The sequence below is a fragment of the Epinephelus fuscoguttatus genome, linkage group LG9, assembly GCF_011397635.1.
Source record: "Epinephelus fuscoguttatus linkage group LG9, E.fuscoguttatus.final_Chr_v1".
In the NCBI taxonomy this organism is placed as follows: domain Eukaryota; kingdom Metazoa; phylum Chordata; class Actinopteri; order Perciformes; family Serranidae; genus Epinephelus; species Epinephelus fuscoguttatus.
The window spans coordinates 24,928,102-24,953,708 of record NC_064760.1 but is presented as its reverse complement, the minus strand read 5'-3'; the positions used below and the strand labels follow the sequence as shown (position 1 = coordinate 24,953,708).

At 41.9% G+C, this 25,607-nt stretch overlaps 1 protein-coding gene across 3 annotated transcripts; it reads left to right on the top strand.

Moving 5' to 3' along the window:
* Positions 1-1,294: 1,294 nt before the first annotated feature.
* Positions 1,295-25,257, top strand: LOC125894209 (putative methyltransferase NSUN7). 3 transcript variants are annotated; one of them, XM_049585470.1, is made up of 13 exons: positions 1,295-1,670; positions 2,785-3,166; positions 9,381-9,439; positions 12,206-12,336; positions 12,479-12,631; positions 13,220-13,403; positions 14,336-14,573; positions 15,196-15,339; positions 16,051-16,152; positions 17,575-17,710; positions 18,400-18,523; positions 23,113-23,383; positions 23,624-25,257. In XM_049585470.1, exons 2-13 carry the CDS (start codon positions 2,815-2,817, stop codon positions 24,007-24,009), a joined length of 2,280 nt encoding a protein of 759 aa, XP_049441427.1. In that variant the 5' UTR covers positions 1,295-1,670; positions 2,785-2,814; the 3' UTR covers positions 24,010-25,257. The 3 variants fall into 3 exon arrangements, with proteins under 3 accessions (XP_049441427.1, XP_049441430.1, XP_049441429.1); XM_049585473.1 differs by lacking the exons at positions 1,295-1,670; positions 2,785-3,166 and adding exons at positions 6,485-6,501; positions 6,693-6,752; XM_049585472.1 differs by lacking the exons at positions 1,295-1,670; positions 2,785-3,166 and adding an exon at positions 6,512-6,752.
* The last annotated feature ends 350 nt before the right edge of the window (positions 25,258-25,607 follow it).

Sequence of the window (25,607 nt, the reverse complement as noted above, 5' to 3'; positions counted from 1 at the left end):
CCTCTGTTTCCGTCACATGTGCTGATGTCGGACAGTGGGTCACTGCTTGCTTTATGTGCTAATTAATTGCTGACTGACTAATTGCCACTTTTTACTTATGTTTTTGTGATGTATATATTATAAATACAGTCCATCTGATGCTGGTTTTGTTGATGTTCTTGCGCCGTTTCATCACTACTACAAATACAACTCTCACTATCACTGTCCTCATTCATATTTTAAGAAGCTACAAATTATATTCAACTACAAAATGAGCCTGAAAAGCTCAACATCAGGATGGAAGTACAGAGAGTTGTTGCATTGAGATGATACACCATCTCATCCAGTTGCATTGGTGTAATGCAGCAGGTTTTTTAAACGTTGCAGAATGCCGCATTGCAAAGTCTGCAAGTACTCCCGAATCTTTGGTCTGAACTGCGCTTAAAAGAAGTCTATAAAGTATATATGACTGTTAAAAAAATTAATAATAATAAAAAAAAACACAATACAGACAAATTATTCTATAAAAAGTCCCTAAATGAGAACTCATCTTTAATGCAAAATTCACGGGAAATAATGAGCTCAAAATTCATCCAACTTACTCATTTTGCTCAATCCTTTTTTGCTTTGCATTCATTATTTCGGTCAATTGTGCAGTCTATCAGTTGTTTCACCATCTTCTCAGATATGTATTTTCTCTCTGACAGTGGAAAACACACCATGAAATATCTACTTACTTTGAAATAATGCACAAACCACTCATGCACAAGATTCAAAGTTTGACAGTCAAAGTCAAGGAAGCTATTTAAAAAACTGATAGATCTCCTTAATTTTCCTTGCTCAAAACTAAATGTGTGACTTGAAATGTGTGAGTATTACAAATAGAGCTGACTTTACTTGGCTTTACCCATGAGTGTCAAATTTATAGGTGTAATTTGTGAGTTATTAAATAAGTTATTTGTGATAGTCAGGGGTTGTTAATTTACTCAATGTCAAGTAAAAAAGGTTAGGAACCATTGTTTTAGCGGACAGCAAAGGGGCCTCCTGTGTGCTGGGCCCTTAACTCCCAGCTACCTACGCCCCTGCAAAACTCCCTTCATGGACCCTAGTTTTGAAAGCGCAGCTGCACACTATGAGCATCTGATGTAGGTTTATGTGTGCTGCTGTCATAAACTGTCGTGTGACATAATGCTCTGTAAAACGTTAACAAGCCCACAGTGTGGCACACAGACAGAGGACATCCAGCGTTAAGGAGATTAATTCTTGATCCGTGAACAACGGGACCTTGAAATTAGCATGTGGTTGCCATGGCGACGGACACACGCTAATCCAAAGTGCTCCGCAGTGTTGACAGACATTTAGTAAAGTTTGTTTTTAAGTGCAGACCCGACCCTGTAAGCTACACCTAAATCCTTAAAAGATTTAAAACCTTTTTTTAAATATAAATGCAGGATAAAAAGACTTAAGGATAGGAGCAGAGAGGTTACAGGCAACATCCGCGGAGACGCCCGTCGCCTCATAACGGAGCCAGATTTATAGCGGGGAATTTATGGGCAGTTAAAAGTTTGCGTCGAGTCAAGGTTAAACACCAACAGTAACGGTACCGTTAAAGGACATATCTGCAAACATGAGGAGTCCCGGACATGAGAACAGTATTTTGGGGGGAGAAAATAAGACAGTGTTAACATAAGGTAACGTGAATTACATTAATATATCCCTGGTCTACGCTGCTAACAGACGTTAACGTTCGCTTTGTTAAACCCATGCTATGGTTAGTTAACATTAGCTTATTTAACGTCAAGCTAGCTTCAGTTAACTTGAACAAATCACTCCGAAAATGTAACGTTAACATTACCCAGTTAATTTTTATCGTTAGCTAACGTTACTGTACTTGTTTAAAAACTATATTACAAGAGTTTAATGTAACTGTGTGCCCCTTTAAGTCAGTAGTATGTAAAGTTAAATAAGTTAACGTTACATACAGACAGTATTTTAGCTAGTCTTCAGTTAATAGCTAACCTAACGTTACGTCACAACATTAATGAAAGTGATTAGTGTTAATTAACTTCCTGCAACCTTGTTAGCTAACCTCAAGCAAAGCAAAAATAGTAGAAAATATAACATTACTAGTAGCATTAAATTGAAATTTACACCATGGCTAATGTTAACTTTGAGTATACTAAATAGTATATAAATAGAATAATGCAGTACAATGCAGGGAGAGGCAAAACACAGAGGGCTTATATGAAGCCTCCCCTAAAAAAAACAACAAAAAACAAGCAAGGAGCAGAAAATGTGAGAATGTGATGTATAAGTCAGTGTTTGTGTAATCAGACATGCATGTATATGTGTGTGTGTGTGTGTGGGGGGGGAATAATAGTTTATACTGTGATGACCCTTAAGCATAATAAAAATGCATCACAATGAGTAAAACAAGCTAAAACATGAATAATAATAAAATAATAATAAAAACACAATGGATGTAAAACAGACAAGGTAATTCAATATACTGTAAAAGGTCATTTAAAACAGTTTAAAACATGGATTAACTGATTCATAAAATCATAGATTTGTAAAACTATAAATTATAAACTCAAGTAAGATTTATTTAACTCAATAGTCAATTTTATTTGCAATACCCAAAGTCACAAATTTAGTTTTGAGCTAGGAAAATACAGGAGATCTTTTATCATTTTTTTTATAGCTTCCTTGACTTTGAGTGTCAAACTTTGAATCTTATGTATGAGTGGTTTGTGCATTATTTAAGTCCTCAGAGTAAGTAGTTATTTCATGGTGTGTTTTCAGGTGTCAGGGAGAAAATACAAATCTGAGGAGATGGTGAAGAATAAAAATATTGGAGGTCATCCCAACCGCTCTTCCAAGTGCAAGACAAAAAAGTCTGGATCCCAGATTGCATGCAGCAAGGACCTGGCACCTCAAGATAAACAAGCCCAAGGTGACATCCCAGCTGTTTCTCCAGAGCTCCAGACCAACAGCCAAGGTCAGCTGGGCTTTTCAGACAGCGTCTACCTGCTTGCATCTGTGGTCTTTCAAAATAACCACCTGGAGAAGCCTGCAGCCCACCGGTTGGTTAATTATGGCAAAGAAAGAGGACTTTCATTACCTGAAGTCAAGGATGAAGAGATGCAACGTTTAGCTTATGAGCTGGCCTTCAATACACTTAAATGTGAGTGTGTAAGTGACTGGTAGAGTGAAGGTTGGTTTTGTACTAACCGTTTTTCCCTTTTACCTTCCGTCTTTCTTTCCTTATTCTGTCAACCTTGGGTGCATGAATCCAAACACTTTGTTTTGGGCAACTTCGGAGTGAGGACATCAGCAAAGGGTGTTTAGCAGCTCCTATTTTGTTTTATTTTGGGTACATCAAATTGCAAATAAAATCTATTTGATTGCAGGCAAACAAACCGCCACTTGAAATGAGAATGAATAGCCCTGGGGAAGCTAATTGACAGGGAGAATTGGATATAGATAGATTGATGAAGGGCAAGTAGAAGAGAAAAAAATGGTTGAATGACCAGGGGGAATTCTGTCTGATGCTACAAATCAATCTGGCCCATAATCTGTTATCTGGGACTAGGGTGGGGTCTGGGTGGACGAAGTCACAGGGGTGTATAATCACCATGGTGATAAGGGAGGGGAGGTGAGCCAACTGTCAGTGCAGGAAGCTGGCTGGAATTGATTTAATGCGAACTCAGTGGATGGAGAGGTCAGGTAGCGGGAACACCCTCGTAGCCATGAATGATTTTTTTCCTCTCACTATCCGTCCGCTTAACTCGGATAAGCCTCAGGACTACATGCCCCACAATTAATGCAGATCAACTCGAAATATCCATCATCACAAGCCCCAGCCTTGTTGCAGTAACCTATATAAGTTTTACTGCTCTAGGTCATAGTACTTACATTACCAAGTGAAATTGCCTCAATTGCTGAGGATAATGACGAGAGAACTTGGAGATCTCTTTGCTAGGACATTGTTTCATCCATCACTCTTTTCTTCTCTCTGTCAGAGGATGCCCCTATGCACTTACCAGGATGAGGAAACTGCTGTTACTGTAGGAATGTGAAAACATTTGCTCAAGAGCCTGAGCTCTACTTACAGGGAAAATTGGACTGCTTGAGTTTAGAGCAATTACAGTATACTGCAATTTGTGTTAAATTTAATCCCCTTTTTGTTCAGATATTATTTCAAAGACAAATATTCTAGTCTTATCAGTGCTGTGTTAGTACAGTTCTTCTCTTCAGGTCCCATCCCCCATCTCTGACATTTTTAGTATCAGTTCATTTGTAGAGTTTCAGCATGTTGGGTACTAAAACAGAGATAACTTAAACAAAGGAGGAGCTACACATGCCATCATTGTCTAGTTTGCAGAATTATAGGTAGATACCTACACTGGTTACATTGACTCTGGTTTTTATGCCTCCGCGCCAGTGACAGTCATGGCTGGAGGCATTATGTTTTCTGTACGTCTGTCCCATTCTTGTAAACGCAGTATCTCATGAACGTCTTGAGGGAATTTCTTTGTTTGGCATAAAATGTTCACTTGGTGTTAAGGATGAAATGATTGTTATTTGGTCATCAAAGGTCAAGGTCACTTTAACCGTAGGTCCATTTTACTCTAGTAAACGCAATATCTCAAGAACACCTTGAGGGAACTTTCTCAAATTGGGTAAAAACGTCCATTTGTACAATAAATGATTAGAATTTAGTGGTTGCTGTGACTTTGCGTCTGTCTCATTCTCGAGAATGCAATATCTCAAGAAGGCCATAAGGAAATGTCCTCCAATTTGGAACGAACATCCACTGTGACCTAAGGATGAAATGATTAGAATTTGGTGGTTAAATGTGCACATAACTCAAAAGTTCATAGATTCATTTTGACAAAATTCCACACAAAGGTCTGATAGAATAAGATCATGCAGTGATGATATTTTATATCCAAAAGGTCAAAGTTAAACTTCAACTCTAATTTATTATAAGTTTTTTTTTTACATGGACTGTGGTCTAATAGAAAAAAGAAGTAGGAGTTTTTCTGTATCTGAGGTTAAATAAGTTCCTGTTGCTACAGTTGCTATATTTGCACAACAAATTGACAGTACATTATTCTTACACAAGAAGAGTAGCTCGGTTATGATTATTAATGAAACTTTACTCCGGTTACAGAGACATGATTGTCGACTTGCCTCGATCACATGCATATTTTGGTCACATGTTAGATTCGCTCGGGCTGGCTGTGTGGTGAAATTGGGTACAGATGAAATGAAACTGCCTGGAAGCCAATGTTAATCTCTCCTCTTCCTCCTCCCATGAACAGCCTGACTTTTGGTGCAGAAATTGATTTGCTAGTGACACACACCCATGCTGGCAGACACACACACACACACACACACACAAGACACAAGACGCATCATTCGTGCACTGCCTTGGAATGACTGATCCGAAATTGAGCTGAGGTCAGTTGTTAACCTAAAGAAGAAATGCTTCAGCAGCGAAAAAAAAACCACGCAGAGCAAAATGCCAATGAGCTCTGGTATTGATCTTGTGATTATAACTCTTATCTGCTTAAAACAAAAAAGTGGCTCAGTAAGCTCCGCATCGGTGGCTGAGGACACAGACTTGTCTGTTGCTGTGATTGTCAGTCAATACTAAAATATGGAGTGGGAGTTGGCAATGATATTTACCCTGGTGTGGATTTGACATTTCATAGACAAAGACGAAACTAAAGTCAGCCAAATGACAAATACTAACAGTCAAGCTGTTTTTGCCTTCCCTTCTCTGCCTTTCCTCCTCTACTTCATTCTGTCGCCTTTTTTTTTTTATATCTTCAGGGCTTTTCTATATCTTTGACCTTTCCTGTCTCTGCAAAAAGCCTTTTTTCATATGTGAGTGACTGACTGCTTGATCACTGACCTGGAGGCGGTTTATGTTTTCAAGGTTTCATTTCTTGTTGTGTTCTCAGTGCCCGAGGTATGTGCAGATGTTATGTAAAGTTACTTTTATGTGAATTTTTTTACTTGTAAAAAAAGTAGTTGACCTTGTTGCTGGCCATGTGTTTCCCCCCCCCCCCCCCCCGCTTTCCTCTTTCTTTCCACTGGCTACTCCTCTGAGTATTTCTGCCTCATTGTCCATACTGTCCAGCTGGGCTGCCAGACGCCCTTGTCAGATGACTGTGGCTGCTGTATTCTCTGTGTGCAACTAGAAAGGTTCTTTGGACCACTTTGTGTTAGGCTGGATTTAGAGCATGAGAGAGAGAAAGACTGCCTTTTTTGTCCTTGACCACAATCAGAAGAACAGCCGCCACTAGTATGCTGCAGCAAATATTATTGTGCAGGTGCATAATATGTAAGACCGATTCGCCATTTAGACCAAAGGTGACCGTATAACTTATGGCACGTAGCCTACGTGTTTTGGCTGGTCCTCTGTTAGATTAATGTGCAATCGGGTGCACTGATGTGGAACACTGTGAGACAAAGACCTGGTTGAAGAGAAGAGGAGCCTGCATTCAGGTCTGGCTCTTTCACTAAGGATTTGTTTGACCACAGTCACCATCAGTCACTGCTCATTGTGTTATACCTGGATGGAAGCCACAAACACACAGCCTCAACATGGGTCCTCTGATGACTAGTGCCTCCTGCTGGTGTTGGATTAATTTCTTGTTAGGCTGATTTTAAGTCATTTTTTTTATGTCATTTTCTAGAGTCAGGGGTTCTGATTTGAGGAACCTAGGCACCGTGTCTCTGGTGTAAAGATGTCTACTGTAAGTGATTTATAGCAGAATTTTCTCTGTGTTTTACTCAACCTGCTGTGTGTGATTTATAGCACGTGAAAGACTATGACCTCTACAGACCCAACCATCACGGCTCCCTCTGGGGTCTGTGCTGCTCTGTGTGCACTGAGTGTTTATCTCTTCAGGGCTTATCTCTAAGGCCTTCTGCAGTAATGGCCGCTATTGTAAACCCCATTGACCCGTACCTGCTATAAATTAGACCACTGCTGATGATATGCATTTGTTCCCCCAATTAAAGATAAGCTCTATTACCTGCAAACATTTATTTGTGCACCTGGCTGTTTGTGCGTGTATATGTAGATGTAACTGCATGCAGATGTGTGTTTGTCCTGCCCTACACGCTTATCTACCCAGCGTGCGTTTGGCTGCGACCCAGAGTACCATTTGGCATGATTGGAGATGTTGTGATAAGTTAGCAGCAGTGTCTGTGGTTTCCATGGTGTCTCAGTGGACCGGCTGGGCTTACCTCCTATTTGCAGCTTAAGAGGTGTGTCTGTCAAGAATAAGAATTAACCAAGAAGGCAACCATGCGTGTGGTAGACACATACTGCATGAGCATACTAATGATCTCACCCTTATACAAACACGTCCACCTCATTCCCACCTTTTATTTACTCCTCTGCAGTAGCATAAAGAGGATTTTTTCCAACCGCCCTAGAAACACATCCGCATTAGGGGAATGATCCTTTTACCCATTTCCAGTGTGTAATGAGCAAACACTGTACCTGCAGAGCGGCTTTGGAAGCAGCTCTTTCTTAATCCTGACATGATAAGCTGGATAGTGTTGCCAGCTCTCCATCTCACTCATATAGAAAAGCAGAGCCCACTGTTCACAGACGGGAATGGAAGGGATAACTCTACGTATGTTTTCATGTGGATTTCAGAGAGAAGGCACCCTGTAGGTTAGTAAGACAGTTGCTGCCTTCATGATATGACAGCCAGGGCATGGGGATTAAAAAAGTCTATAAACCATGCATAGATATTTGATAGGCAGCTCCACCACTTTACAATTCATTGTTACCTTCAGACTACTGTCCAGGTTTGATAAGGACGGTCAAGCAAAGGTTAATTGAGTCGCCTGGGAAGAAAAGGACAACTCCCAAAACTTACAGATCCAGTGAGAAGGATTTAGGGGGATTTATTGGCAGAAATGGAAGACAATACAATAAGTATGTTTTTTTAGTGTATATAATCCTGAGAATAAGAATTGTTGTGTTTTAGTACCTCCCTGGTGGAAAAAGATTTCAGCACACTTATATTTATGCAGTGTTTCACTTGTGTGTTCCACTTGTGTGTTTTAGTACCTTAGTATGAGCTGTTAATATCTACATAGGGAGCAGGTCCTCGTCTATGGAGATTGCTATGTTGCACCGCCACGTTGCTGCAGAAACCCAGAACGGACAAACCAAACACTGGCACTAGATCGAGCCATCTGCATTTTTGCATTGATGTGTAGTCCACTGATTATTTTTATGTAAAATTGCTTTATTCAGTGTTTTTACCAGTTTAAATTGCCTTTGTGAATAGTTTAGCACCCATTAACCACTTCCTGAACGTCTGGATTAAATTGTCAGAGAAAAAAGGCGTCACACATAAACAGGTGCTAGGATAGCGACCTTTCTCTGACACGCCAAACAATGTTGGAGAAACCTCTATTTGTAACGTGAAACTGCTTTATTCAGTGTTTTACTAATTTTAATCACCGGGTCTGTTTGTTTTGGAGAGGAAAAAAACTGTGTGGCTAATTCAGCTCCCAGTTAAAACCTCCTTAACAATGACCACTGACGGAATTCTAACCAGTACAAGTTTCAGCTGGTTGCAGTCTGCAGTCCTCACCGCTCAGAAGCCAATAAAACCTCCTAAAACTTACACACTGTTCCTTTAAGAACACATCCTGTTTGTGTACAATACAAAAGTGTAACATAAGACAGTCATGTTTGTCCATGAAGTCACCTCTATATCATTTGTAAGTAACGTGTTGAATAAGATAAGCCAAGCACAGTTTGGTTTGGTATGAAGTGCACGTGTGCCTGTCATACTTGGTTTCACTGTTCTTGTTTAGACGTAGCCTGTTTATTACCTCAGATATCATTAATGTCATTAGTCCTTCGCTTACACACACCCACTCACCACAGACACAATAAGTGAAAGAAATGAAGCAAATGAAGAATCAGATTAACTCTAATTAAGCACCAAATAAGCATTTAATCACGGGAAATTAAACCCACCATCTAATTGAATTATCCTTTCAAATTAAATCACAATCATTAGGGGTGCCTCTAGGAGCCTCTCTTGCTCTGTCTTAATCTCTTTTCTCTCTTTTTTCCGAGACATGTTCTCATCATTAGATATGGATTTGTCCTCCGTAGCATATATCTTACCAGTTAATGGATAGGGGTAATTCCTTGTGCCTCTATCTCATGCTCCAAAGGGGAGACTCAAGGCCGGTTTCGAGGGATAATTAGACATTGATATAAAAGATGGCACTAATATGCATCGTTGTTACTCAGACACATAATTAGTAAAGGAAATCCCCATTACTACATTTCCATCCTTCTGCCTAACCTTGTTTCACGTATACTTTACATTTCTGTACAGATCAAGAGCTGCTGGAGGACATCATGATTGACAGCTGCTTTTACCTCAGTCAGCTAATGGTAAGTGAGTTCCACAGAAGCAGTATTTCTTTTAGTTTAAGAGTAGTAAACATGTTTAATTTGTTGGTGTGTGTTGGCATTATGGAACACAGAGCTGCATCTGCTCAATTTACTGCTGAAAATCAAAGTCCTTAAATTCTGAAATTAGCTAGAAAAAGTTTTGCGGTTTACGATGCTATTAATTTGTTTACAGTTTTGTTTACTTGGCGCTGTTTTCCTAAACTCTTTTGCTTACTATCCTTTGACGGTGCTTTGACTCTTCAGCATTCATGTCCTGCTGTTCATACTCCACACACTCTTTGTTCTTTTCTCCAGTCCTCTAATCAGTAACAGCAATATTGATGTATTACACTGATACTCTCCTTTCATCAACTCACAAAGCACCTCATGTCTTTTCTATTCCCTTCCCTAATCAATGACAATTGCTCCCTTTGGAGTAACACATCTGAAAGGTACTATGAGGCAGAATGTGCCTGGCCGTGTTACTTTTCTCAAGCAAAACTCCCCATTAATTAGAGATAAAATCAAAATGCCATAACAACCCAGGGGCAGGGTGTTTGGATGATGTGGCGTTGGAGTGTATTCTGCACAGTGTCTCTCCTACATACGTCCTAGAACCAGTGTGCTGAATGTTATTAGTGATACTAAGGCTGTGCTGTGTAATTGTAAAAGAAAGATTCCCAGCACAGCCGTGTACCTGCGGCTGTTAGACAGTAGATGAATGCTCTGCTACTTAAATGAAGAGGTATCCTCTGGAGGAGATTGGCATGTACTTTTGCCCTACTTTTAACACTCCACATAAAAGACGCCATGGAAAGAGGAGGGCTGCTCTAGCTGCTGCTTCTCTAACAGTCTGCTTGGTGATAAAACATGCACAGAACTAGTCTGTGCGCGCATAGCTGATAGAGTAGAAAAGCCATATGAGCAAGAGATGGTGAATGTGTTAACAGGAAACTAAGCTGTCACTGAGTGTACAGATTGTAGACAGCTAATGTCTACTTCAGAGAGGACGCAAACATATACCGACACATTAATACACGTGAATATGTGTTTGCAAAGCAACCCCCTCTACGCACACACTCACACATACACTCACACTGTAGCCTTGTGAATTATGGCCCTAGGTGAAATGAATGGGTCTCCCTATGTGTTGGTGGCAGGTCGTTACTCTGCATCCCTCCAGCGAGACAATAAAGCCCAGACACAATGAGACAGTCTTTAGAGCTCACTGTTACCTCCTTTACACTGCTGGCATCTATAAAGTTCAACCTTGATAGAGAGAGGAGAAAGAGGTGGGCGAGAGGAAATAGGCGGGCTGGAAAAAAGGGAGTATATAAGGGTATTGGGGAAAAAAATGAGAATGAAAAATTAAGTTATAGATAGACTTGCATGCTTAAAGAGCCTAAGGCGCATTTGATCACAGCGGAGAGAGACAATGAAGGCTAAATCCTGAGGAGGTTGGACATGAATGACACTGAAGGTGTGACCCAAGCATATTAGGTAAACTGGTATTTTAAACAAGCCCAATGTCAAATACGCCATATGAAACTTAAATTACATCCAAAAACTGCTTGGAAATAGTTTACATAGTAATGAAGAAAGTTAGGGTTAGGGTCATCAGCTGAGTCAATAGTACATATTAATGTCATGTATCATAATTGCCTTTACTGTGAAACTCAGCTGTCTCATAATAGTAAATTGAATTTAGCTATTGGCTTAAGTTTAGTATCTTGCATTTGGCAGCTTAGCATTAACTTGAACATCACTTTCAAACCCAGAAAAAAATAGTCAGAATATAGTAAGACCAATCAGTGTCTTATGTCATAGACCTGCATTTGAGGTGACTAAACACAGCAGGCATGTTTACTGCAGGCCAGTTTCCCACCATGGGATTCTGTTGCCAGGCATTTTAATGACTGGGAATTTTCCCACACCCAAGGGTTTAACCTTGGTAAAGGACAAGTGGAACTTGAGGCAGAGAGGAGGAGGTTGAGAGAGAAAAAGTGGTGTGCCACAACCTGTCTCTGAAACTGACCTTTCCGAAAGTGAAATTAGAAGCCTCTGGAATGAATAATAAGCACTGGGTAATTCCTTAGCTGCAGAATAAACCCTTGTAGCGCTCTAGCTTCTCGGCCCATTAGCCCAGTAGTGAGGATGTTGCAAGCTGTTGCTGCCGTGGAACACCATCTGCCACTAATGTGGCTGGTGCCCTCCCACCCTCAGGGACAGCAAGGTGGAGAGAGGGAGCGAGAAAGAGGGACATAGATGTAGCAAGAGGGAGAGAGTGTGTAATGGATAGATAACTGTAGAGGAGGAGAAGTAGAGACATAACTTCAGGCTTCCTCCGATGTTTAATTAAGTGGCAGGAGTGAGGTCGTGGCAGGACATCCTTGAGCTACCGTGTGTGTGTGTGTATCAGTTTCTGCAACCTGGATAATTCAGTCTCTAAATTAACACAATAAATGGTGTCACTGAACTGTATCCTTCGGTAGATAACCAAAATAGAACAATCATCAGTACATTACCAAATGTCAGGTTGTGTGTGTCTTGGTTTAATGCACATGCATTTTAGATACGTACCATATGCGGCTGACCTTTGAGGCGTAACCATTCGCTGATTACAAGCTTGTGTCTCAGGCATGATATTAGAAATTAGAAATTTGTTTATCAGGCATGCAGCCTCTATCTTCGTTCCTCATTTTTCTTTGTTCTCTTGTTAAAACAGAAGTCACCAGTTAACTGTGCTTTTTTGTTCTCGTGCTTTAGCCGGATGATCAGATGAGCCTCGTTGCCGTCATGCTCTATGACTTCCAGGACAGAAAGTTCCTCCCACGGGAACGACAGGGCGTGGATGAGATTGTACAGGAAGTTAGAGATGTGGAGAACTACCTCCTCAGGTGAGGAATGAAAAATAACAAAAAGGAAAAGGAAAAAAACAAAGAAAGAACTAGATGTCCCAGTGGATTTATAAAAGGGAATATAAATTGAGAATATGGAAGACAGTAAAAAAAGAAATTCTTTTGTATGTGTTCTACGTAGGTATAAAACCAAGCTGGCGGCCTCTCTGGCCCGCTGCAGGATCAAACATGATCTCTTGTCCATTGAGTGTATCCTGCCGGAGAGTGTGAAGAAGAAGCAGGAGAGATCAAGCAGCCTTCCACTTCACGCATGGGTCAACACACAGAGGAGCAGGTAAGCCGAGCACACACGAGCATACACCACTCGCTCGCCCCCTCAGAAGCAGATGACGTACACTTGCACACCTGAACACAGACCCAGGAATGCACTGTAAGCAGATATAGAGTGTGTGCACACCTAAACCTACACACAGACCTTTAACTTGGGGTGCTGCCCAATGTTTTATGGGCTAGGTGCCCAGCTGACATCCAATTAAACCACTGGACTATGTGTGTGTGCATGTGTGTGTTGGTGTGCTAATATGTGTTCTTGCAAGCGCCCTGACAGGCTGATTCAGTTAGGTGTAAATCCTGCTGCTGCGGACAGATTCAATCAGCAACAACCCTCAGCAAGCTCTAGGACTGTAAAGGTCACCTGTTGGGACTAGTGGTGTATGTGTGTGAGTGTGTGTGTCTGTGTGTGTGTGTCTTAATGACTTTTACAGCACATTTTACTACTGAAGTCTTTTAAAAGGCCACATAGCAATTCTACAGACCATTATTATCTATGATGACAGTCTTCCTCATTCTCCCACCTCTCACCTTCATCCCTTCCCTTCTCTCGGGCTTCCACTAATCTGCCCTCCTCTCTCCTCGCCTCTAGCCTTGATGAAGTCCAGAGTGTGCTGAAGAGTGTGGGCTTCTCACAAGTGAAATCGATTGGGCAGCTGGAGGGCCAGACCTTCTGCCAGGATCCCCACTGTGGGGATGTACTGGTATTCCCTGCTCAGCTGAAAGCTCAGCTATACACCACCAAGCTGCTTAGCAACCACAAACTCATCATCCAGGTACAAGTTTCACAGAGAGAGGAGGTTTCTGATGAGAACAGCCTCCTCCCCGCAGACTGTGGCTTAATATGGTTGTGGAAATCTGCTCAGCCCCATCAATCTCCTCTGATATTTATGATTTCACTTTGGTAATGGACTTGCTCAAATTGATTATAAGACTTAGATCCCTTATGCCAACTAAGATTAGTTTTCCCAGATACAAATATTTCACATCCGCTCCTCTCGTTTGGCCATACTTCACTTCGAGCCATAAAGAACCCTCCAGTCTGGGAGGGGGAGAGCGGTTTAGTCATTTAATTTCTACTCCATTAAAGTCAAGCTGCCATACAAACTGTAAGCAGCACACAGCACCACAACACAATTAAATCAGATTTTGCAGCCAAATTCAATCAAATATTCAACACCACTGCCTAATTAATCACCTCTCCCACTCTTCATTTTATGAGTCTCCATCACACTTTCTCTCCTCTGTTTTTCTCGCTTTTCAAATGTCCTTGTTCGTCTCTGCCCTGGATTGTCTTTCCCAACAAACCCTGTGATCTGGATATTAACTACAGAAACTAAAGCTAGCCCAGTGGTTCCACAGGGATACGTTCAGCACTATTTCCAGAGGGGACCCCATTGATTGAAGGACATCTTACTCTTATTCTTTCTCAGGATTCCTGCTTTGCTGTCTCCCCTCCTCTTGCCTCCATACCTGCTTCGCTACAGCTGCTCCTAACTCCCTGTCTCCTCTCATCTATTCCCAGCTCAATTCTATTTACCACTGTCATACAGTGCAACTTTTCCTCCTCCTTTCTCTTATCTTAGTTTGTGTCTCATCAGTTTGAGTGCTGCTGCTGCTGCTGTGCACAAACCTGAATCTAGGCGTCTTGTGTTGAAGCCTGTCGGCCTCTTTATCAAACTAATGCTTTCACTCAATGTGTCTGCAGGATAAATCTTGCAGCTTGGGCCCAAATGCAGTGTGCTCCCTGTTACCAGAGGAAGGAGATGTTCTTATGGCGGGCTGCATCTCTGGCCTCACCGTCTGCCACACTGCCTCCCTAATCGCAGAGAAACATAAAGCCAACAACAGCAACCACCAGCCCACAGTCTATGCTTGTGTCAGTGATCGCACAAATGTTCAGAGGGAGGAGCTGCAGCAGGCCGTCGCTGCCATGGGCTGCAAGAGTATGCATAAAATGGATGCGTCCTTGAGTGCAGTGTCTGTTTGTGACTTTGTATGGGAGACAGAAGAGGAGATAGACAGAGAGAGATGGAAGCAGAGAATACAGCAGTCAGTTTACTGTCTTTGTTTGAGGTTATCTTTATCTTTATAATAGAAAGTGAATAGTACCTGTTGGCCTTGCCACACAAATGCACTGTTTTTGTTTTTTGTTTTTTTCAAAGTGACTGGCCATATTTTGGGGGGAGCAAATGCACACTTTGGGGATCAAACTATTATGGTAAAGTTAAGTGATACCAATTTGATTTTGCCAACAACCAGAGCAAAAATTGGTTGAAAGATTGGTAGTTGTCACCCAATTCTCAGACTCTTGTATGCAGGCAGTGCACTTAAAACCAGACAATGTCTGATGAGATTCTGAGCTGTATGTACGTGCTGATAGTGCTGCCACCTCAGCTAATCATTAGGGAAACAATTAAGCGCCTGTAACAAAGCTGACATTTTTATAATTGCAAAAGACGCCTTCAGGCAGGGTATTTATCTACAAAGAAACATAGTGGGGAAAAGACTGTAAGCATTAACCAAATGTTTGTCAGTGTCATTAAACCCTATGTGTATTCTGCTCAGATGTGAAGCTGATACCAGAGGTCTTCAAGTCTTTGGACGGCGGTGACAAGCGACTTCAGAGGGTGCGCGTTATCCTGCTGATGCCCAAGTGTTCTGTGTCTGCAGTCAGCAACCTGGTTGAATTCATACTGCAAGAGAATGGAGGTACACAGTGATCTGTGCATTATAGCAGAGCCATTAAGTGAGGACTTCAGAAATACATGTTGTGGCTTTGTCTGTTTTACACCCAGTTGCGTCCACACTGAAAGAAAACAGAGGTACATGTTTAGGATGCTGCGTGCAGTGTGCGCACAATTTCCTGAGTTCATACTGCATGACAAGTAGCACACAAACTCACAGTCTGTGAATGCAAATTATGCAGATTCCTAAACCTGCATAGCTCTCTTGCTATTAACTGTTTCTACATCATCATAAAAAGTCTGCTGTGAGTGTTTTTTGAAGGTTTAAAGCAGATTTACTAAGATGTAAAAGTAGAATTGTAGTCAGCTACTTTTAAGGTTTGATGCAGCAGAATTTATTGATAAGCAGTTACTTAAAATATAAAACATAAATCTAAAATAGAGCAAATTCACATTTAAACAGAAGATAGAGAGCATTACCATAAATAACGATTTACATTTCATGCATTTTATTGCTATGTTTTATATAGTTTTGAAGGTTTGTTTTTGATGATCCATCCACAGTTCTCCTGCAGGCTGCACATCTTTACCCTTTAACAACCCTGTCAAAGAAAGCCCTTCCATCTACTTAAGTGGATGTCATTTATATTGGAGTTGTTTAAATATAAGCCATTCTCACGCACAGCACATTGGTAAACAGATCAGTTAATAAAACAGAGACTCTGCTCTTTCTCAGACACAGAACTGCTGCAGGACTTATCCCAGGGCTCCATAGCCCAGAGCAAACTGGAAGCTCTGGTAACCCAGCAGAGGAAGGATATTGATCATGCCTTGAAGTGTGAGTTTTGAACCACCTGCTCTCATGTTGACAAGCGCACACACGCACACACGGCATATGAGCTCAGGCTTGAGTGCATAGCCTCTCTCACCTCTCTGACACAATGAAGCTTATACGTCCTAATTATCTAATCTCATGTGCCATTAGGCTGAAGCCTGTGGTATCCCTGGGAGATCATCTGAGTCTTAATTAGGAATGTTAATGTTGCTCCGCGCCGGTCGGCAACAGTCCTGCAGCATTCCTCGCATATTTTAGACAAGTGATTACTAAGTCTGCTTTGTATTGCACACATTCTGAAGAACTGAATTTGACAGAGAGACCTGCTCTGCATCATATTGTGTTCTATACAGGTGCTGCGGCTCTAATCTGCAGTCAGTGATTTCCTTCTCAGGCGTAGTTTATTATGTAGTGTTTTATTCCAACCAGTAGCACGTTTATCTGCGTCCAGGAGCTTCACTCATTAGCCTCAGTTCATCTTGTATTGTTCAGCGCTCCTCTTTCTGTGTTGTCTGGGTCATGTTCATCGAGCAGTTGGAGTCTTACTGTTCGAGGCAATGAAAACTAGCTCCTCTAATCACACTGCCATCGATCAGCCCTCTTCTGCATTTTTTGCCAGTGTAGATACTTTCTAATAGGACTGTTAATTAATGGTGGGTGTGTATCGAGTGCTCTGGCGCGGTTGAGTCGATGGTCTCATTTCAGTAACTCCACACAGGCACACACATGGACAGATGCTTACAGACATTTACAAACACACCTCCGTAGCCCTTAATGTCCCAGCTGTGAGGTGGTTTTATTATAGAAAAGGACATCTGAATAACAAATACTTGTGCCTCATGCCTCTCGCTCCTTGGATTCGGTTCCGCTTCCTTAGAAGCAATATTTCACGTTTGTTTGGAGCCGATTTGCCACATCTGAGCAGGTTTTATTTGTTATCAGCTCTGCGTTAATTGTTTCTGTCTGGCTATAATTAGTGAGCAAGAAAGAAATCAAAGCTCAAATGAAGGAAATCAAACGGCCGATAGCTTCACAAATCTACAAGCCAGCAGCAGTTGAATAAAATGAGCCATGTATATACACAAACAGTACTAAAGAATTAATATTCACGAGCCCGTTTCTTCAAAGGGAGCGCTTGATGAGGAGGATGGCTCAGTTTGAATAATCAAATTTAATTGTCATAAAATTAGATGAGGAAACTTTTTGACTGAATGTGCGTGTGATTGTCTGTCTTCCTGCTTTAATTAGACATGGAATTAGTTTGTTGTCTAGGATTGTGGTCTCGTGTCAGTGAAGTAGCTTTAGTTTAATGTCTTGGTAGTATGTGTCACAGATTTATTTACAATTAAAAGTGCAATACAGTTGCAACACACATATTTATATACATGGAAAATGTTAATACAGTCCACATATTTCTATGTATAGTCCCCAAGGTTTTGGCAGTGGTGTACTCTACCTGTTCCTCATACCAAGAAGAGAATGAGGAGGTGGTGAGCAGAGCCCTGGAGCGAGCCAAGACCCGCTCAGAACAGGAGGGGGAACCAAAACAGGCAAACTTCAGGTCAGCCTCGGGTCTCTGTACCTCAGTGCCCTGGTGCACTTTATGCATCTGTCTCAGTCATTGTCTTTCTTTGTCTGTTTGCCTTACTGTCTGTCAGCTTGCTGAGTTGTTTGTCTGTTTCCGTTCAGACAGGCTTCTGTCAAAGTCTCAGCACACCTCAGGCAGAAGCTGAAGGAGAAAATATAATCAAAAGTCCCATTTTATGTCTCTAAATGCTGTGAAAAGGGCAGAAAAAACCCTTTTCAGACAGCTCCCCTTCTTATAGACATTCTTTATATTTTTGAATAGTTATTCTTTTGTGTGTGTGTGTGTGTGTGTGTGTGTGTGTGTGTGTGTGTGTGTGTATGTGTGTGTGGGTGTGTGAGTGAGTGTGAGTGAGTGTGAGTGTGTGTATTTGAGTGGTTTGAAGAACTTAAGAGTTGTTCAAGTTTATCCCTCCTGTAGATCTGGATGTACTAAGACCGACTGCTCTCTGCAGTAGGCTGGCCTGGTGTGCTGGCAATGCCTCAGGCCAGCATAAATAAAACCCAAGTAATATTATTTGTTTGAATAACTGACTTTACTTATATAACTAATAGACTTGTGTGTATTTAGTTTACTTAACAGGACTCCTGTTAAGTTATTTTTTTAAAGCTGCCTCTATGTGCAAACTGTATTTCTCTGTTTGTGTATATGTGTGTTTCATCTAGGCTTAGTCCATCCCCGTTCAGCACTCCTGACCATGCTGAGGATCCAGAGAAAACAGACCCCTTCTTTATGCTGGAGCCCTCAGAACAGGGCAATGGCTGCTTTCTGGCTGTTCTCAGCAGAGAGGTAAGCATCACTTCAGCAGAATGCTCACAGAGCAAAGCAGTGGCTAAACCCTCATGAATTGACAAAGACAGGATGTTATCTGTATCACCAATATTCACTATTATTTATATTGACACTTTATGTACCACAAGAAGCCATGGGTCAATTTAGTGTTTGAATATTTTAAGTATGGGAGTGACCAGAGGGAAGGACGAGTGATGTATTAATGTAGTCCAGCTGAAGTGCACATGCATGTAACACTCTTTACACCGCTGAGAAGCAACTGCTGTTAAGGTGCATATTTTTTTTTACCGGCCTCATGGTACTGTCTCCAAAAAAAACTTTAATAAGGAGGGAATAAGGAAGGAAGGTAAAACCTGCAACTTTCCTCTTAAAATGTGAAGTCAATACTTTTCCCTCCCCTGAGGTTTCATGGTCTACATGATAATTTTACTTCTCCAACAGAATCTATTGTAGCTCCTTCAGAAATTTACACCACCACTGCTGCTGCTGCTCTCGAGCAGCGCAGCCAAAGAGACAAGCGGGGGACAAATTAAGCTCATTTAATATCCGGCCCTCGCAAGCTGTCTGGTTTCTGATGACAGGAATAATTCCAACATTCGCCCTGAACCTCAGCTGACCTTTCCAAGTATGATACCAGTGTTATTTCGCTGATTGCTATATGTTTTAGTGACGGTTTGTTCAGCGTTCAAAGTGACTGATCCCTTGCGTCTACTGAAGAACTCCCTTGTCCTTTTCTTGCGTTCTTCTGAGTCCTGAAAAGCCCTTGTAATACACATTGATGCAGAGACAACAGAGACAAGGTGATAGAGATTTGATTGGTGAGCCCAAAAACAAGTGTGGGAACTATGATAAAGCCGTTACACAGTGCTGACAGCCATTTTTCAAGAACAAGTCATCCACTGGGAAACAGAAGCATGTTTGTCTTCTAGAAACAGAGCCCTTAGAAAGTTTTCTTTTTGTTATTTGGCAGAAAGGGGAAGGTAAGCTGTGTGCCAGGCCACAAAGTTGAGAACAGGGGGAAATGAGCATCACAGGCTGTGTGACAGGTACTTGGTCAAGCTGCTCGAAGGAATGAAAATGTTGGGTCACAGACACAGGCGTTGTGTCCGAGTCTAATCTGGCAACCAGACAGTGTGAGATGAAGGAGGAGAGGGTGGCAAGATGAGTGTCAATGAATGCTGATATGGGAGGGAAAAAATCACATTTAGAGATAGTCAGGATGAGATGAAAGGATGAGAGAAGAGAGGGTTAGCTTCAGAGCTGCAGTTATAGCAGAGAATAGGTGTTGGATTTGAGTACCCAATGGAGGAATCATGTAGAAGTCCACATTTTGTGTGTTTGAAGGTGTTTCTGAGTAACACTTTGAAATTAGATACTGTAGAAGTGTCTTTGAGGGGATTTGGGTTTGTTGTAGCTCTGTCTGAAAGGAGCTAATTATTGGAGAGCACTCTGTCTCTGACTCTATTGTGTTGTCTAGTCAAAGGCTTTCATTGCTTCATAAAGTCTCTCCCAAATTCATCGTCTGTCCTCTCTCTGTCTCACCTCCTCTCCTCCTACACCTCTTTAGTATTTTTGTCGGTGGTTGTTAAGTTTGACAGTAAGACTATTACGGGAGGGAAGCTCAGCTCTAACTAGCTGTGGGTGCAGTCTTCTGCCGTGGATTAGTAACGGCGCATCAGCAAGTCTCATCAGGTCTGTGTGACCGGGCTTCCCCACGTCCTCATAATCCACAACGCGGCCACGTTTACGACATACTCCTTCACATTATGAAAATCCGCTCTTATGCTTATGATGCCAGTGCAGGGTTATTAAGCCATTTTACTCCCACTGGGTGTGACGTGCGCTCCGCACCGTGGTGTCTGTTCCTTTCCTGGCCATCCATCATGTTTTATACCTCCGCAGATAGGAATGAAAAGATAATCAAAGTGCTGTAATGGTGCCTCAAACAGGATTTTTTTCTCCCCACCTCCAATAAACTCAGCTAATCAAAAGTTATTGTGGCACTCTGAAAAGCGCCATAAAAAGAGCAATTATATAAGTGTTTGAATGCTGTCTGGCTTACATCGCCTGTCATAGCGCCGCCCAGTAAAGTTCTTTATGAGCCCTCCATACAGAAACAGCTGGGAACAATAAAGACAGTCAAGTAATGTGTTTCTGTCCTAATTTCCAGAAAAAGCAGAGCCCATCACAGTTGGACCCTCCTCTGACAGTCCACCTGTGATGGATGAATTTGGACAATAATAAGAGAGGATTCAGAACCCTACACTTTCCACATTGATTGTTTTCTTCAGCATTTAGGGTGAGCTTTATAAATGTGGGTGTAGTTGCCAAGATATATATACATATTGATTTTGGACGTAAGTATTGAAACAGAATGGGTTCAGCCCCAGGGTACGCTGTGGCAGCTAAGTTTGGCAGAGTCAAGAAGGAAATGAGAGATTTACAGAGTATGGCACAGTTGGTTAGTGGAGATGGAGAGGAAGTGAGATTTACAGGGGTGAGGGGGAGGGAAGGGAGGCAAGGGAGAGTGTCTGTTGAATAATTCAGCGCCCCCTGTCTGTATGAGTTAGCATCAATGAAGTTCAGGGCGTCCACCAAAGACTGCATTACAGCGGCGCCTCTGAAGCATGTTTACCTGTGTGCACAGAGTGTGCCAACACAAATACGTACATGCACAAGTGCAGTATGCAGTCGCACGTTTTACAGCAGGTATGCACAAATACCTGTGTGCATAGAATTGCAAACAGCTTGTATAAACACATATATGCATTTGCCTTAAAGTACAAGCAAGCACTTAAAAACAAAATACGCAGTTAAACCCACACAGGCTGCACGTCCCTGTAGTGTACACTGTGCTTGTGAATAATTCAGGCGTTGAGAAGAGCAGTAGGCTGCAGTGTGGGCTGGTGCTGAGACAGCAGGTGACCCTGCAGCCACCAGCAAGGGCATGGTGGCACCCTCCTTTCCTCCCCTCTCCTCTTTTCCTTTACTATAATGTGCAGCACCTGAACTATTAATTGTACTTTTTGAACGTACTTTTTAGTAAATAACTAAAATCAAAGGAGTCTTTGTCTTTCTGTGTAGAGACAGAGTGCAGTTAAGCCCCGCCTACACCAAAGGGGAAAACAATTCTTTGCACTGCATTGACTTTGTATAGCGTGAAGGTGCCACCTTGTCACTTCCGTCTGCTAGCAAACAACAGAAATATGCCTATGGGCGTGTATCCACATAGCGATTTTCTTTGGCAGAAAACTAAGGCAGGGAGCGCTTCATCAAAAAGCTCTCCCAGTGCTTTTTCTTTTTCAGTGACACGCCACATGTGGGTTTTGTTTCTATAATATTATCTTGACATCAACATTAACTAGGTCGCTAACGTGGTGCTACGTTAACAGAAGGCTAAATACATAGTTAACAACAAGCTTAGCTCATATACAGTGATAAAAGCACAACACTCACCAGCAACATTCAGTGTCCGACCCATCTGCTCCCACAAATGGGCTTTTTTGTCTTTGTTGTGATGGTTTCACATAAAAGACAGACAGACAGTAGCTGAAGGAGCAGCACTGAGGACACCAACTCCTTTCTGACAAGTTCAGAGATTTTCAACTGGAAGCTCTTGGAGCGGCCGCACAGTAAAGCTGGTGCGCTCTGAAAAAAGACGCTGGACATGGCACTTCTTCTCTAGGTGGCTGCCTGTGGCTGCATACACTCCCTCCTCATTGGGAACAAATGAACAAAGAAGCTGGCGCTCAGAAAAAAAAAAAGCTATGTTGACACAGGCCCTAAAAAGCTGCTGCGTAATGGGATGCACTACCAGCCGGTTTAAGAACCCAGAACTAACTTTTTGTAAGATGCTGAACCTTTAAGAAGACAAATGTAGAAAGAAAACTGGAATCATGACTCCCAAATATAAGTTACAGTTAGTAGTTTGGTCAGAGAGGCTGTATAGATTGAAAATAACTAAGCTATGTAAAGCCAGGATTTGATCTGTGTTAGGTTAAATAATGATACTACCTGGTGATTCGATCAAATAGTTGTAAATATTTAAGTATTGTAAGAATTTCAGACTGATGATATTGAGTTTCTCAATCTATTTTCCTCTCTGGTACACATAAGGTCCTAATACAACCCTGACATGGTAAAATCTAATGTTTTTAGTTTCAGCCCTTGGCTGCATATTGTGCAATTGTTTCCCCTCAGGTGGTTTTTAGTGTATGACATGTTGTACTCTATCATTATGCCTGTCCATCGATTTTCTTGACAACCACTCATACAGTCGACTTCACACTTGGCAGGTGTGTTGCTTAGGACCTGTTCCGAACAGACATGTTTTGAATGGCTGCTGCACTAGTATCCATTAAATGCTGATTATATGATTTTGCTTAGTGCTTAAAGAGTGTGGATGTACTGTATGATCAAGTTGCATTTTAGGGCAGATAAAACATTGTGTTAGACATATTTCTTAATGATGCCACCACATTTCTCATGTATAATAATAATAATACACACATTTCTTACATTTGATCTGTCTGTGAGTAAAGTCAAATGACATCTCGCTATATGCTTCTGTATACAATATGTTTCAGTCAACAACACATACAGAGGTCAAAGAGTTGCCACATGAAGTGCTTGAGAGGGCAAATGCCAAAGGCATACTGGACAGGATCGGCTCCAACCAGCCAACCAGAAAAAAGCAGCATGGACACGCCAACAGGATAACAAAAACGACCCATGCTCGCACCTCTCAACACCACCCTTCTGTCAGCGCTCAGGCCAAAACCCAAGAGACCAAGGGCAGCAACAGTACTACTTTGTGTGGACATCAGGAATTCACTAACAGGCGACAGCTGTCACAAGGTGGGCATGATTATGTTAGTCCTGTATGTAATAACAGGAACATACAGCTGATTAAAGGAGACATTTTTATTCCTTTAAGATTTTAGCTAAAAGGAGTAGCAAGGAAGAAGGTTTGGTTTAAACATAAGCATGTAATGTCTTGTACTGTTATTCCTCATCCTCTTTCCTGAGTGCTTTCTGTACGGTCCAACAATCCAGTCTTCTCCCTCCGACCTCCATCTCATTGTTTCTGTCCTTCAGGAAAAGCCAAAGCTCTGTGCCTGCAGGCTTCACACAACACTGTGTCCAGCTCCCTCTCTTCCTCCAAGCCAGAACACAGCACAACCAAGAAAACCCTCACCCCTGTGTCCAACACTACAACTCCTACCACCTCTCTGCCTCCCGCCCCTCCACCTCCTACCCCGCTGGCCCCGGTTGTCCGTCCCCGCAGAGCTCAGGTGGTGCTGAAGCCTGTCATGTTCGTCCTGCCTCCTGTTCACTTCCCCAACCCTTTCTCACATCAGCATAACCGAACAAGTTTCAGCCGCAGCTTCAACTGCAAGTGGAGAACCCCGGTTCAGACGATGTCCAGCTCCAGTGGCAGTCTCTCCGGGGATGCTATGGTCAGATCTCGCCCTCTGTTTTGAGCTCACAAACACCAACACAGCTATAAAACATGTGTTAACTTTTGTGCCAAATGCTTACATAAATAAAGTCAGTAGAGTCTAAATCTAACACCAGATTATGTACAGTGTTGTTGATCATGTGGGGGAAAAAAGTCATCCTCAGTGCTTCTAGAGCTGTTATTACCTGTCATTATTACAGTGTCTCTGTGTGCCGTCAAGAACAACCTTGCCACAGTAAGAGTCTAATCAAACTGCATATATTTATAGGGCTGAGCCAATGTCATTTCAATGTGACTGCATGCTGAAAAACTATTACATAGGCTTCCACTGACCTGAAAAATCAAAGGACGTATTCAAGAAGCTACTCCCTTCTTCTTTTGGTAATGCATTTATTGTCACAACAGATTACATTTACATGGTGTGGAGATGAGTGAAGAACAGAATCGAAATGATTTTTTAAGCATCTCTTGTTTGTCTTGTGTGTGTGTGTCTTTTTCACTTTGATCGGACTGCATTCACAGAGTTCATGTGGAGTGCAGGTGGTGGCCACGAGCCATAGGAGCAGTGTCAAGGTTTTGATACCAGTGACAGCAGACTTTTTCTTTTCACTGCTGTATGTGCATATATGTGTATGTTTGTGTGTGTGTGTTTTGTTTGTGAGTGGGAATAGACTGACTGGATTTACTGAGGAAGAGAACCGAACGGCACAGATTTGATCTTTTCCGTGCTGTCCGCGCAGGACAAACGCCACCGTGTGCCACTGTTCATATAGACTCGAGCGCTTCACATCTGCCAAAGTCAAAGCCTGGATCTGGATTTCGTTGCTACCACATAAATCTGGGGTGTCTGCATAAAGATTCCTGAGGAAATTGTAAAGTTTAAACAGAAGCAATGTAACATTCTTGAGCTTTTAAACTCTAGTTTCTCTATAATGTATGCAAAAAGAATTTACAATCGTAACTAATTAAAAGCTTTAAAATACATTAAAAAGTGTTACCGTTCTTTTGCTGATCGACTCATCCATCAAGGAATGGAAGGTAAAAATTGCTGACCGACAATCTTTAATTGTGATTCAGTAAATGGGGAAGAGAGTAACCTTTTATGGGTCAGATTTTGTTTGTGCCAGTGTTAATCCAGTCATGGTCAAGCGGAGATGACTTGTGCTGAGAGCATCTATTACTTGTGTGTTCACCACTCTTCTCACCGAGACCCTTTTTTTAACTCGTCAATGTAAAACATATCCCATCAAGAAAACATGCAAAATCAAAACCCACATCTGTCACCGACACTTCATCTCCTCCCCTCTTATCTACAAGTTTTGTGCCCTAAATTCTCTCTTCCTACATACAGTCATTTACATACACTTCATCGTTACAATCACTTCTTTCATCCTCGAAGTACATGTTAAGTTTTTTGTTTTTTATGGAGTCTGTCATACATCGAAGGGATCAAAACATTTTTATGCCATTTGGTGGGAGGGAGCGTGTTGGCAGGTCTGGTTTCTTTTCTTATTCAGCTGTTAAAATCCCATGACAGCAAGTCGACACCTTTTCTGTCCTGGAAGGCTCCCGTAGCTTGGCGTCTTGGGCGTCCGGTCCAGGAGCTCTGACTGTGCTGAT